The sequence below is a fragment of the Lactuca virosa genome, chromosome 7 (assembly GCF_052849685.1).
Source record: "Lactuca virosa cultivar CGN04683 chromosome 7, Lactuca_virosa_CGN04683_v6, whole genome shotgun sequence".
NCBI lineage: Eukaryota > Viridiplantae > Streptophyta > Magnoliopsida > Asterales > Asteraceae > Lactuca > Lactuca virosa.
In genome coordinates, this window is record NC_136432.1 from 75,326,682 (window position 1) to 75,342,539 (window position 15,858).

At 35.5% G+C, this 15,858-nt stretch overlaps 1 protein-coding gene across 2 annotated transcripts; it reads left to right on the plus strand.

Moving 5' to 3' along the window:
• The first annotated feature begins 180 nt into the window (after positions 1 to 180).
• On the plus strand, positions 181 to 6,289 carry KEA4 (K+ efflux antiporter 4). 2 transcript variants are annotated; one of them, XM_079060489.1, is made up of 21 exons: positions 181 to 651; positions 951 to 994; positions 1,685 to 1,743; positions 1,921 to 1,999; positions 2,097 to 2,158; positions 2,279 to 2,354; positions 2,530 to 2,604; positions 2,721 to 2,792; positions 2,901 to 2,984; positions 3,297 to 3,365; positions 3,461 to 3,538; positions 3,622 to 3,710; positions 4,500 to 4,596; positions 4,701 to 4,754; positions 5,001 to 5,096; positions 5,170 to 5,358; positions 5,454 to 5,531; positions 5,592 to 5,636; positions 5,712 to 5,801; positions 5,896 to 5,977; positions 6,072 to 6,289. In XM_079060489.1, the coding sequence occupies exons 1-20, from the start codon at positions 426 to 428 to the stop codon at positions 5,974 to 5,976; spliced, it is 1,743 nt and encodes a 580-aa protein (XP_078916615.1). In that variant the 5' UTR covers positions 181 to 425; the 3' UTR covers position 5,977; positions 6,072 to 6,289. The 2 variants fall into 2 exon arrangements, with proteins under 2 accessions (XP_078916615.1, XP_078916614.1); XM_079060488.1 differs by having other exon boundaries at positions 5,896 to 5,952.
• The last annotated feature ends 9,569 nt before the right edge of the window (positions 6,290 to 15,858 follow it).

The window sequence follows — 15,858 nt, forward strand, 5'->3', positions numbered from 1 at the left end:
CTATTTTGTTTTAGTTTTTTTAATATGACTTTATGAATAATATGTGTTTATTTTAGTTACATATGTTTTTATTTTAGTGAATAACTTTATAATTAATATAAGTTTAATAATTTAATAATTTTGATGAAGTATTTGGAACTTTTTGTAAGTTTTTAGCCTTGTCCCTTGTCTATTATCCCAAAAGCTTTTACCTACAAGAGGGGCCAACCCTTTGCGTCAATTGAGAAGCAGTGGTGGCATAGGAAACACTTCACCCCGATCCACCGCTGCACGCCAGAAGCACTGAAGTCCCTTTCTGTACTTCCCACTCCGCCACACTCCGCCCTTCCCCTGTAACTACTCTCTCCTCTCCGCCGCCGGTGACTCTTCCATTTCATCACTATAGTCTTCTCGCTGACTTTATCATCTCTCTCTACAACATCACAATGTTGCGAAAATCACTTCTCCGTCTTTTCTTCCTCTTCCTCCTTGTCGATCTTCTCTGTTTTATATGTTTACTTGCCGCCGAAGATTCGTTTATTTTCAACGAAGAGGCTAGCGTCGTCAATGTCACTGCTACTGGATCAAATAGATCTAAGGAAGACAGCTTTGCTGGCATGCTTGATCGTGCTCTTGAAAAGGAGTTTCCCGAGAATGATGAACAGTCCGATGGTTAGTTAGATCTCGAATTTTCTTGTTGTTCTAAAATTCTGCTATTACTGCTAGGTTTAGTTGATCGTTTTTTCTGATTTAGTTCAACACTGTAGAGAATCAGACGTTTTAAAAATTTGAGCTATTTAGGGCAGGCATTTAGGTACATTTCGAATTCATGTTATTTGCTTAGTTATACTAGGAAGTACGTGTGCGAATCATTTGAAATGTGAAGTCTTAATTGAAAATTTGTGCTATGCGTTGATGAAACGTAACTATGCAAAGCTCGTAACTGTTTTCTTTCTCTCTATCTGGCTCAGGTACTGATCCTGGGAGCTTCAATAATAGTGTGGCAGGGCAACAGGTTAGTGATACGATCTTATGATTTGGAGTTCGTCATGTAAGTTTCTACCTTGTTGGCTAACCGATAGCCAATCAAATCTAGCGCATCAAATTCCACAACATGGTTTTTTCTGGACCATCAATTATCATTCTAATATCTATTATTTCTAAAGATAACCTTAGGTCTGACATTGTGACCGTTTATATCAACATCAATGTCTAAAATGACACCAGTGTTTCTAGGGTTTAAAAGAGATCATTAATGCTGGAGCCTGGAGGCTACCAATCCCAACTGTCAGTCAGCTTAAACCTTTACATGTATTAGAGTCTAGAAACCCCTTGGATATTTATTTAACATTGAATGACCCATACATTAATGTATATGAACGTCAAGGTATGACCTTAATTTAGATTATTATTAGGAGTTGCCCCACATGTATTATGATTCCATCATTTATTAGTTTGGTCAGTATTCCTGTTATGCACTTAATTAGCTGTTCTTCATTGGTTTCTGAAAAAGGTTTGACCTGTGAAATGGGTTACTTTGCAAGTTCAAATGTACAAATAGAAAGATGATGTTGAGAAAGGAGTAAAAAAATTCTATCTACTTCAAAAGCACTTCGTTTTGCACAATATTTATAGAATTCCTTTTCCTAGGAACAGAGTCAAGTAGTGGTTTTTATCATTATTTCTGACACGCTTCACATGTCAGGCAGTTCTGGAAACTGTTGCTAGAGTCAAGTCGAAGAGAAATGACACCAAAGAGGATAAGTATGTCCCACTGTTTGTATATACTTTTTTCTTTACACAAAAACAGAGTGCACAATTGTAATACATGTACCTCTTATAGTCTTATGATAGGTTATGTTCAATTTGGATGAGAGATCATGAGAACAAATGGAAGTCAATAATCTAATATACCTGACCTTTATATCACTTGTTATTTAGGTCATTTCAGCTTCATGATGTTTTCAATTTGGATAATGAAAATCGTCCTGAAGATACACCAAGACTAATAGATAGCAAGGTAATTTTATGCTTCCAAGTTTCACTTTTATATTCAATCCAATTTCAATATAGAGAAGTTGATTTTGTAATTTGTATCTGTGGAAATCTTTGCTCAGGACAATGTCTTTATCATGTCCAATCCCAAGTCTAAGTACCCTGTCCTACAATTAGACCTAAGGTATGTTTTTCTTTCCCACTCAATAAAACAATGATTCTTGTTTTTGTCTCTACATGTAAGATTTTTTTTATATATTTTGTAGCTAATCTGCTAATGTCTATTTTTGTTACTTTTTTGCAGATTGATATCTGATTTGGTGGTTGTCATTGTCTCTGCAACTTGTGGTGGCATTGCATTTGCTTGTGCTGGGCAGCCGGTCTGGTCATTAATCGTTATTAATGCTTTCTCAATTACTCTTTTTATTTAAAAAAAATATAACAATTCCTTACACTTTGGTGAATTTATTAATGGGGTTATGTTATTTTTTAAGCATTAAACATAGAAGAACTCAAGAACCCTCTTTTATAATTCTAACATATGTCCTCATACAGGTTATTACAGGCTATTTGCTAGCTGGATCTGTGATTGGACCTGGGGGACTTAGCTTTGTTAGTGAACTGGTTCAGGTGTGTCACTTCATCTTTCTATTCACTTTCCACTCGGACAAAAATACCCTTCATGATTTTTGTAAGTTACATGACCATTTTTCCCTCATGGGAATTTTAATATCATTTTCATGCAGGTCGAGACAGTTGCTCAGTTTGGTGTCATTTTTCTTCTTTTTGCATTGGGCCTGGAGTTTTCATCAGCTAAGGTACCCTCCCCCCACCCCCCACCCCACCCTCCCCCCACCCCCCACCCCACCCCCACCCACACACACACATTTACACACACTTAATCTGTCACTGTTACATAATTGCAGCTACGTGTTGTTCGAGCAGTTGCTGTTTTAGGAGGTCTACTCCAGATATTTCTTTTTATGTGCTTGTCTGGAGTAATTGCTGTGGTATGTATCTATTTTATCGAGTTTCTATTGTTTTTTATTAAATTTTCAAGTCATTTATTTGATGTAGGACATTGCAGGAAATAGCAATGTACTTTACTATTTTTACCAATATTGTCAATGTACTTTATTTTTTTACCTGTTATATAGCAATATATTTAAATTTCTTCACCCATTTTGATAACAATACTAAAATCTTTTAACTATAATACCAACATACTTACTTTTTTTACACATCATAGCAACATACTTATGATTCCCTATATATAAAAGCAAAATACTTACATGTCTTTATGCACTTGATTTCATTTGCAGTTATGTGGAGGTGAAGCTTCTGAAGGTGTATTTGTTGGTGCCTTCCTTTCCATGTCATCAACAGCAGTGGTAATAATATTTATATATAACACATAATTAATTTATTCAAGTCATTATTTTTTAATTTTTTATTACCATTATACCATTTTCTTGATATACAACAGGTGTTAAAGTTTTTGATGGAAAAAAATAGTATTAGCACTCTTTATGGACAAGTCACTGTTGGCACCCTCATTTTACAGGTATTTTTTTTTGTTTTTTATTTTCCAACATTTATTGTTAAAGCAATTCTTGAGAATAATAGACATTTTATTTTTTTTGCTAGGATTGTGCTGTTGGTTTATTATTTGCACTGCTTCCAATCCTTGGGGGTACTTCTGGAATTCTTGAAGGCATGTTATCTATGACAAAAACGTAAGTGAATAACTCCTCTTACCAATATATTGAAAAAAAATAAATTCTATTATACACTAAATTAAAAATATGGTATCTGGTGTGTAGTGGAAATTATAGGTTCAGTTCAGTTTTGGATTTTGTTACATGGTTCGTCCTCGTGGTTTCATTTTGTTGTGGTTTTGGTCTTTCAGTAGATAGAAATCAAATGGTAAACCCATGTCAAATGACGATTTTGCCCTCATTTTTACTTTTGATATCTAACGGTGTTAGTTGGAGGGGACTAAAACCTCAACAAAATGAAACCACAAGAACGACCCATGTAACAAAATCCGAAGTTGGACTGAATCTGTAATTTTCAATATACCACGGGGACCATTTTTGTATTTCACTCAATTCTTTACATGCAAAACTGTACTAAAGTCATATATACCACATATACCATGGATATTCATGCACTATATAGCGTCCTAAATTACTCACATTTAAAACAGATTAAACTTTGCAGCAAATTACATTTTCAGCCCCTGATTATAGCTGATTTTTACACTTTGATCCCAAATAGTTTTCTCTTATAATTTGGTCCTTATTTGTGGTTTTTGGTCCCTTTTCTGAGTAAAATTACTATTTTTTGTACCAAAATTGCAAAAATCAGGTATACTCATGGACCAAAAACTATACAAGAACCTCAAATGGGTATCAAAATTGCTAGAGAAAACTTTTTGGTACCAAAATTGCAAAAACCAGCTATACTCAGGGACCAAAAATGTAATTTACTCTAAACTTTGTAACAACTTTTGTTGTTATCAGGTTGGTGACTTTAATCACGTTCTTGGCTGTCCTATCAATATTATCACGCACTTGTATACCTTGGTTTCTTAATCTTATGATAAGCCTATCATCCCAGGTACTCACATTTCTCTTTAATTTAATCCCTAAAATATTCAAAATTTTCTTTATTTTATTCATTCATTATAATATATAATATTATATCATTCACAAAATGTGCAGACAAATGAACTTTATCAGTTGGCATCCGTGGCTTTCTGCTTGATAGTTGCATCGGTTAGCTTCATTGCTATTTACTCAATAACATTTTTGATCCCAAAGTGTAGTTCGTTTTTGCAATTTTGGTCCCCGAGTATAGCTGATTTTCGCTTTTGATCCCAAAAGTTGATAAGAGAACTTTTAAGGACCAAAATTGCAAAAACCGACTATACTCAAGGACCAAAAATGTAACTTACTCTTACTTTTCTTTATTTATATAATAGTATTATTTATTTACAGTAAGTTATTGTATGATTGGATCAGTGTAGTGACAAGTTAGGTTTAAGCCTTGAACTTGGTAGCTTTGCTGCTGGAGTCATGATTTCAACAACTGATCTCGCCCAACATACTCTCGAACAAGTAAACTTCAACTCAAAATTCCGACTTTCTATTTCTTAAAAAATATATTTAAATATTATTTAATTTATTTCAGGTAGAACCAATCCGCAATTTCTTTGCTGCCCTTTTTCTTGCAAGCATCGGGATGCTTATTCATGTCCAGTTTCTCTGGAACCACATTGACATATTATTAGCAGCTGTCATTCTGGTGGTTGTTATCAAAACTTTTGTAGTCGCCACTGTAGTCAAAGGATTCGGTTACACCAACAAAACCGCCCTTCTTGTAAGCCCTTGTGTGTCTGTGTGTGTGTGTGTGTGTGTGTTTTTAAATTTTTTTATTTTTTTATTTTAAGAAGCTAAAAAAATTAATTAATGTAGGTTGGAATGTCACTTGCGCAAATTGGTGAATTTGCTTTTGTTCTCTTAAGCCGGGCGTCTAATCTTCATCTAATTGAGGTAATATTACAAATTTGCCCCTAATCATATTCGGTTGTTAACGATTCCCTTTTCTTGTAGGGAAAATTGTATCTACTGCTTCTTGGTACAACGGCTCTCAGCCTGGTATGTAAATTGTAGAGAGTTGGTGAAATGACGAAATTGCCCTCGTGTCTTTACGATTTTTTTTTGATTGTGCAGGTAACGACGCCGTTTCTTTTTAAGCTGATTCCGGCGGTTGTTCATCTTGGAGTATTGTTACGTTGGTTCTCACCTGATATGCCAACAGAGGTGATTAATGATTAATGATTAATGATTATTCTGTTCTCATAATTATTTAATTAATAAAAATCTTGTATTTTTTTTTTTTTTTTTGGTTTTACAGATGCTATTTAAAGGAGAGTTGATGCGTTCAGACACTGCTAAGCGTATTAGTTTGATGGTAGACGTCTCTCATGATTTATAATGTAATTAACATTTTTTTTAAGTATGAAATTACCGAAATAGACATGTGAGGCTGTATATAAAATATGGGATGGATGTTATTGGTCTTTGGGACAGGTACAGAAAGAGTCGGCTATGAGCTTGAAGGAACAAGTCTAATCCCCCTACGACTACAAGTAAGAAAGAAAGGTAGTCATATACTGATTGACACTACACTACACTACACCACTATGTACATATATAGATATACCCCCTAAGGATAATTCTGATTTGAGATTTTTAATTACTTTGTAGAAATTGTTGATTTTGTAATGTAGTTTAACTAGTGTTTCTAATGCTTTTGTTTTCTTCTTAATGGTGTGAAACCATTGACACGATCAATTACATAAGAACATAAATCTCTAAGGACTTGATAAATTGATCTCTCGCAAGTGAATGAGAATTTGATCACGTTTGTATATGTATATCTTGAACATCATGGAATAATTGTTCCCAGGAGCTGAACAAGTTGAGACAATCTTTGAACACCTTCCTTGAGCTAATAAGTTAAAACCACCACGTGCTGCTGAGGGCATTCAAAAAAGTTCAATTGATTGACACAACATTATTTACTATTCAATATAACTATTAAATTTATTCATTTCCAAAATATATTGAAATCTATCAAGTTCAATGGAACATATTTTAAAGATCTATTAAAAAGTTAAAAGAACTATTTTTTTTCCTATTGAATTCCAGATCAATGAATGTCATGATGATATCTAACAATGGTAACGTTTTATCTATTAAATTGAATGATAACTAGACGCTTTGTGGATGTTCTAAATACTTATAACTACCTATAAGCTAATGAATGACTTGAACCTCAGGCTTGGCCCAATGGGTGTTTGATCACATAGGGCACCAAAAATACAACAATATTGAAGTCCTATGAGAATGCAGAATGTAGACCGTGACTATGAGGGTACTAGATGTCATGCATGTGAAATATTAGTATGTAATAGTGGATAATGAATTTTGCGCGATAAAAAAATAAAAACTAAAATAACATATATTAGTAAAAAGCTGAAAGTAAAGAGTGGACAAGAATAAAAAGACAATATAGAGATTCTATACGGAAACACATAGTGAAAAAGTAGAAAATAGTATTACCAATGAAAGCTAAAAAGTAAAGAGGGGAAAAGAGTAAGACATTATCGACTATACCAATGAAAAAGCAGGAGGTAGGTATTACCAATGAAAGCTAAAAGTAAAGAGAGGAAACACATATAGTGAAAAAGCAGGAAGTAGGTATTACCAATGAAAGCTAAAAGTAACGAGGGGAAAAGAGTAAGACATTAACGACTATACGACAAACATAACTACAGAAAGAAGATACTTCAACCAACCTAATTTTAAGCCTTCATGCTTTGCTATTAAATACAATGACAACTCCTTCGAGTCTAACTAACCTTATGCTATCTTGGCATGTCCTTCTTCAGTGTCATCTCCTCTTACAATCCACAATGAGTGCCTCCACCATCGTAACCGCAACCGTAAGTGTTCTCTTGTGACATTGTTTGAACTACAACCTTCCTTCCCCCAATGTCTCGATGATCTAGCGGAATTCTTTTTTCCGTCTTCGACATCCTATTCAACAATGTTCTATCATTTTCACGACCTCCACTTTTCTTTTATGTTCCTTAGTCAGCTAACATAATTATCCATACAACCGCCCTCCATGTCAACCATCATGTCTTTATTAGGTAACGACAACCTCAACACCCCTTTCATCATGAACCTGAAACTCTGATTTAGGTGCAAGACTTACTCACCGATACAAAATGTCTACTCCTGCACCATTTCACTGCCACTAAAATTCTACAATAAATATTCTAGCTTAAGTGTTCTTATCCGTAACCCCTTTCTTCCTACGATGTCCCATATCTAACCTAGCATTTTGGGTAAGTTCTCAACTAGATCTTTTAAGGCCTCTGATTGAGAAAATGATTCTCAGCTCGGACGAGGGGTCGTCGAAATGGAATAATTGAGTCCGATCAAAAGTAAACATTTTGGTTTGGAAAATTCAAGTGGCAAACCTCATGCATAGAGGCATTCTTCTCGTGTTTTTGTTGGCCCTATATGCGATAGCAGTGTAGAAGAAGAGGTCCACCTATTGGTAGCATGCCATTTCATGTCAAAAGTTCAGAGTTGGATTTTTAGATAGTGTGGTTCTCAGTTCGCCAATCATGGGGACTCGGTTTCAATTTCTTAAGACCTTGTCTCAAAAGCCAACTGCCGTTTGAGTGTCAAATGTTCAGAGGTGGTGACCATCATCTCTTTCGTTCATTTTTCAAAACTGTAAGACATTTCTGTTGGCAAATTATCTGAGACAGATGTGGCTAGTTGGCGTGTTCTGGTCCAGACCAAAGAGTGCTTAGAGTGTTGTCCAAGGTTTTCGAGTTTTCCTTGAGAAATAAGGGATGCTTTATAAGGAAAGTTTTATTTGATTACCTTTAGGTTTCCTAGTTATATTCTGATATGTTTGATGAGTATATATAGATGTTTAGGATCTTGTAATCAATATTTAGACTGGAGTTTTGAGTTATTTTTACTTCAATAAAATTTATGCGTGTTGAGGCAATTTTGTTTGTGTTCTTCCAACATATACAATTCCGTTAACTTGATTTGGTATCAGAGCTTAGGCAGAAGGTGAACTTGCGACCGAAGAGATAGAGTCCTCCTGTTCAAAATCAAAAAGAGAGTTCGTGTGGAGAACCTGAGCAGAAAACCAAATAGGAACAGTGAACCACTAGTTTTCCTGTTCGTGTAGTGGATTTTGTTGGCTTGGATTAATCGAAAGCAGTAGGATCATACACCCCGAGTGAGATTAAGGCTCTGAGAATTCTCGATCGGCAACTTGAAGAGCTAAGCAAAATCAACAACTTGAGAGCTTAGGTAGGAACAGTAATCGATCGGCGATGACGACAGGAAAAGCTTTGCAACCACCGGTGAAGGAATCATCTTCACTAACGTTTCAATGCCCAACCCTTACGAATAGAAATTATACCATCTGGAGGATGTGCATGGAGGTGCTACTCAGAATTCATGGCGTCTGGGATGTGGTCGACCATTAAATCTTCTGGTATTGATTGAAACAACAAACCTTTCACGATGTTGATTGAAACAACAAACCTTTCACGATTAAATCAGGAACCAACGAACCGACGAGGAGATGGGGGAAGCGTTTAAAACATGCAACCTTGGAGCTGATTAAGTAAAGGAAGCCGGACTCCAAACTCTAATAACTGAATTCGAGAACCTTAAGATGAGTAATACCAGTACGATAGACGATTTCGTTGCAAAATTATCTGGAATTGATTCGAAAACTGTTTCACTAGGAGAGGTAATTACTGAAGAGAAATTTGCGAAGAAGTTTCTTAAGAGCCTCCCTAGGCGATCTGTTCATATTGTAGCAGCTCTTGAACAAATTTTAGACCTCAAAACGATAGGTTTTGAAGACGTGGTCGGTCACTTACAAACCTCTGAAGAGGATCAAACATGGACGTTCTTTATGATGAATACAATTCAAGAAACGGTGTTCCTGAACGAAGAAAAATACATCCCTCCTAAGATCGAGTCCAACACCGATGAAGACGGAATTTGGTACTTAGACAATGGTGCGAATAATCACATGACCGACAACTACTCTTATTTTTTCTGAATTAAATAAGAACGAAACGGGAAGGGTGAGATTTGGAGATGGGTCATGTGTTAGCATCAAAGGAAAATGATCAATTTTATTCGAAGGCAAAAACGGTGAGAAAAAACTGATGAAAGATATTTATTACATTCTATCTATTCGTAGTAATGTCATAAGTCTTGGACAATCTACTATATTTGGGTGTGATATTCAAATGCGAGGTGATTTGTTAACTATGCGAGATGGAAATGGAAGATTACTAATGAAATTACCAAGAAGTGCAAATCGTCTTTACAAGATTCGTTTAAAAGTTGGTAAACCACATTGCTTGCAAGCCAAATCCAATGAAGAATCTTGGTTACAACACGCACGACTTGGCCACATTAATTTTGGCGCGATAAACTTGATGCACAAACTAACTAAAGGGGTACCGATAATCTAACATCAAGACCAAATTCGGGAATCATGCATAGTTGGAAAGAAAACGAAACAATCATTTTCAAAGAAAGCTACGTTTAGAGCTACAAATATCCTCGAGATGGTACATGGAGATATTTGTGGACCGGTTGATCCCCCTACCCAAGCAAGTAACATTTATATTTTAGTACTTATTGATGATTATACTAGATATATGTGGTCTTTTCTCTTGAAGCACAAAAGCGATGCATCCAGAATTATTAAAAAAATTCAAGGCCTCAATTGAAAAACAAACCGAGAAAGAGATCAATACATTCCATACGGATAGAGGTGGAGAATTCACATCGCATGAGTTGAACCGTTTTTGTGATGAAGAAGAGATAACATGAATGTTGATGGATCCCTATCTACCTCAACAAAATAGAAATGTTGAATGGAGAAATAAGACTCTACTCGAGATGACGCGGTGCCTAATGAAAGCAAATGATATTCCTAACCAATTTTGGGATGAAGCAATTCTTCATGTACCCTACATCATAAATTGAACACCAACTCAAGCATTGGTAGGTGGGATTGTTTGGTTATTTATTGAAAGTTGAAGCAGGAAGGCTCTAGAACCTCATGGAATGAGGTGGACGAAAATTGGATAGGGTAAGCCTAGAATTTTCGTCCATGGGGTAAGGGATGAGGAGATAAGGCAACTTGATTATTATATTAATTAATCTATGCCTTCTCCTAAAACCCTAGCTTTGGCCCCAAGTTTCCTTCAGCTATATAAAGACCTCCCTGACCTTCACAATTTAGACTATTCCTTTCCAAGAAGCCTTAGGCCAAAATTTTGAAGCTCTCTCCCCTCTCTCTTAAAGCCTCATTGATTCTAGGGTTGGGTGTGAACCATTAGAGGCACGACACTTGCGGTGCTAGCTTCAAGCAATATCAAGAAGGATACTACTTTGATTATCTACTAGCATAATCAGAAGCTATGTTTTCTTTACCCTTTTATTTATTTCGAAAATAGTAGGGCAAGGCTAAGGTTCTTGATATTCAAATTGATTATTGCATTCAATAGTGAAAACTTAGATCCTTAGGGTGCATACAAACTTAGGGTTTTATTTTTCAGCCTAAAATATGATTTTTGTTATGTATAAAACCCATCAGTAGTATCAGAACGTATGTTTTCAATTGAATTGCATAATATTTGAATAGATCAAGATTAGGGTTTATAGAAATTAAACCCTAAGAGACCAAACTTTCGACTTGGGCTAGGGTTCTTGAAACCCTAACCTCCACCCTAATTTTCGAAATCCCTAGGGTTTCCTTATTTGATAATTATCACTTGTAAATTGCTTAAAATTGGATAATTAAATAAAATTGGATAACCCTTTATCCCCTTGAATTTTCGAAAATCTAGTTGGTAAGGGATTATGATTAAACTTAAATTATTTAATTAATAGTTAATAGTAAATAATTATTTAATCCTTATAAGATTTAAATTAAATTAATTAATTGTTAATTAAAAGATAAATATTAAATCTTATTGGTTTATTTTAAATTATATTATTATTTTTTTAATTTCAGAAAGAATTAAATTAAATCTTAATTTCGAAAATTTAATTTAAACCTGGTATTTTGAAAAAGTTTTTAAATACACTTTATATATATATATATATATATATATATATATATATATATATATATATATATATATATATAAGACGCGATTGGTTGCGAAGGGCTTTACTCAAACTCGTGGAGTTGACTATGACGAGACCTTCTCACCAGTAGCGAAGATTAAATCTATAAGGGTTATGCTAGCCATAGCTGCATTTCATGATTATGAAATATGGCAGATGGATGTCAAAACCGCTTTCCTTAATGGGAAGTTGGCTGAAGATGTTTACATGAGTCAGCCAGAGGGTTTTGTAGATGCGAAGTACCCTAATAGAATGTGTAAGCTTGAGAAATCCATCTATGGATTGAAACAAGCATCTCACAGTTGGAATCTTTGCTTTCATGAAAAAGTCAAAGAGTTTGGTTTTTCTAGGAGTGAAGATGAGTCCTATGTATATGTTAAAGCTAGTGGGAGTATATTAACCTTTCTAGTATTGTGTGTTGTTGATGACATACTACTCATGGGAAACAACATTAAAACCTTACAAGAAGTAAAATCTTGGCTTGGATAGTGTTTCGCTATGAAGGATCTAGGAGAGGCAACCTATATTCTCAGGATAAGAACTTTGAGAGATAGAAAGAACAGACTAATTGAAATTATTTAAAATACATACTTGGCAAGGTACTAAAATGGTTTAGTATGGAGAATTCCAAGAAATGAGAGCTACCTATTCAGATCAATTCCAAATTGAGTAAGACTCAAATCCCAAGTACAGATGAAAAGATAGATGATATGACTCGATTCCCGTTTGCTTTGGCTGTAGGATCGATCATCTACGCTATGACATGTACTCGCCCTGATGTGTCATTTGCTTTAAGCATGGTTAGTCGCTATCAGAGAAATCATGGCAGAGCTCATTGGAAAACAGTTAAGAACATTCTCAAGTATTTGTGAAGGACAAAGGACATGGTTCTAGTCCTTGGTGGCAGTGATACAATGAGAGTGACTGGGTATAGTGACGCCAACTTTCAAACAGATGGAGAGAACTTCCGTTCTCAATCTGGCTGGGTATTTACATTAAATGGAGGAGCGGTTACTTGGAAAAGTTCCAAGTAACACATAATGGCTGATTCTACCTGTGAACCAGAGTACATAGCGGCAAGTGAAGCATCAAAGGAAGAAGCATGGTTGAAGAACTTCATTGGAGATCTTGGAGCTGTCTGAACCATTCAAGAACCAATGGAACTTTTCTTCGATTATGAAGTAGCGATTGCATTGACCAAAGAACCGAGAGATCATGGTAAATCCAGACATCTCGACAGAAAGTACCATTAAATTAGACATAGAGTTGAAGAAGGTCATCTCATGGTAAAGAGAGTCTCGACAGAAAGTACCATTAAATTAGACATAGAGTTGAAGAAGGTCATCTCATGGTAAAGAGAGTCTCACAAAGGCTCTGAGTAGGATTAAGCACAATCAGCATGCTAGGAGCATTGCTCTGAGAGATGACATTAGTTTTAATAGTTAGATGATTAGTTTGAAACTTGTAACAAAACAAATGTAATTGATTTTGGTGATTAAATAATGGAGATTATTTATGAGTTTGTTTACTGCCATTGTTAATTATTTATTCTTGTGTTTCGTTTTGCATGTTTTACTTCCCGAATAATTCAATTATTCAAAATTCCATAGTCACTCATACTTTGGGAAGTAAGTAATGAATTAAGACTGTCGTGAATTGGATTGTATATTGTCTAAGGAGTTAGACATAGCAATTGTATTGCTACAACATTCATGAGTGCATAGAAATGGAGATTTAAGTATTGGATAAACCTACGATCAGAGAATTACTTCATAGATTACATCATGAGTAATTATGAGACGATAATATCTTATATTCTTGAAACGGAGATATATTAGTTGTAATTTACAAGTCGGTTGTGCATTGGTATTGCGAAAACGCGTCAGTAACATGATGTTATAAAACACAGTATCATGTATGATTTGGTGAGTAAAGGATACAAGCATATAAGTCAAAGTTCATTCGTTCCTTTTACCATAACGGGAAAAGCGATATCTTTGGGCCCCTCGATGATTTGATGTTGACTTATAGTGCTGGGCCCAGCCATGACTCAATTGATGTGTTCAGTTTGAAGTCTTATGTCGTCATCACAAAATCAGAAAATCAGGAAACAAAATTTTTGGACAATGAGATTGATTCTAATTCATGTCTCATGTCTGTATGATATCTAGTAGTACAGAGGAATGGTGGATCACTTATCTTAGGACCAATGTTTTTTTATTTCAGAGTTCGGTAGTTGCTAAGGAAGCATTCTTTGCTGTTTAATTTAGAAGTTATACCAGTAATTTTAGTTTTAGACTTATCCAAGTGAGAGAAAGTTGGATTAGGTGTCTAAGCCAATAACTAAATTAATATAATCTTGAATTATTAGCAAAGTCTTTTTGGGTTGCCCTCAAACCTAGTATTTGAATAGGATAACTTTGAGAGAGAGAGAGAGAGAGAGAGAGAGAGAGACTGATTTATTAATTTATTATGTGATTAATATATTAATTAGAAATCAAAATGAATTTATTAATATGTTATGAAAATAATATATTAATTAGAAATCGTATTATTTAATTAATATGTAACACCGTGGTATTCAGGTACTTCCAAATTTATCCTTATGGTTTTAATTTATGTCATTTTGGTCCCTGTGGTAGAAGGAGTATCCATGAGAAGCCCTAGTGGCAAAACCGTAATTTTGAAAGGATAGGAGTACACCATGCGTACGTGTGTACGCTTAGCGTACTAGGGCGTACGTCAATGTATGCGGGGCGTACTCATTAGACATTGAAAACCCTAATTTTTAGGGTTGAGCCTTATATAATCCCCCTTATAACCTCATTTCCCTCACCCTTTCAGCCTCCACCCTATTTGAGTCGATTTTACAAGCACTAACCCTTGTGTGTGTTGAGCTTGAGTGTGTGTTTGTGTTCTTAGTGTTGAAGAAAGAAGGAGGGATTATTTGAGAAGCTTTGGTGTGGGATTCAAGCTTGTAGATCTGAGATCTTCATCTCTTTGGGAAGCTCCAGAAGGTATAAAGTCTTTAACTTTAATTGTATTTCTTAGAGATCTAGCCATATGGAGTTTTATGAGTTTGTATCCTTTCTTGGACTTGATGAGTAAATGCTACTCTAAAACCAAAGGAGCTACCTTTTTTTCAGAAGATTTGAGTTATGTTAAGTCATACAAATGCTTTCTTGACTAATTTAGTGCTTGCATGCAAAGTGTAGAGGTCCTTAGTGGTTAAGACCAACTAGGAGGTTGGTTTTGGGTCTTAATGATGCATGCATAACCATAAAGTTGGAAACATTATGGTTAAGAGAACCTTCTTGGACTTGGATCTGGTTATTAGACGTTTGGACTGAATGGAATAAGATATTTTTCGAAGTTTTGCATGGTCACCACGTATGCTGGCCGTACCAGGGCGTACGCTGGGTGTAGGTGGTCGGGATCGCGTTCTTGGTCAAGGCGGAGTACGCTGAGCATATAGCTGGGTACGCCCCGCGTACTCAGTCTGTTGGAGTTTGGAGTTTGGGCTTCAATTTTTGGGCTTGGATGCTTGGGCCCTTATTGCACCATCTGATTATTGGTGTTTTGGGCTAAGTGAAGAGATGGACCTTAGGGTAAGGCCCAATTAGGAGTTTGGTCCCAATTTGGAAAATTATGCCAATTATGGGCCTTGAGTGATTAATTAGTTTGGCCCTTTTGGATCAAGATTTGGGCCTGGGTCTTAGCCCAACTAGGGAAAGGGTAAAGTAGCCTTTTTACCCTATTGATGGACTATTAGCCTTGGTTGTAATCCAATTATTAATCGAATGATTATTTGTTGTAATAGCTTGGGGATTTTAGTGAGCCAGCAGTCGGAGACTTTCAGTGTGATTCAGCAGTGTGAAGTGAGTTTTCCTCACTATACTTATGGGTCGAAGACACCAAGGCCGGCCCTTTGGATTGTTATCCTGATTATCATATGATTGAGTACAGTAGTGATCTGTTAGATCTATATCCTGATAGATAGGATGATGCTATGCTTAGTGAACTGTAAGATCTGTCTGGTTGTTATTGGCTGGTTAATTTTATGATTATCTGTTATATATATGTGTGTCGACACGGTGTATGTATGGTTAGG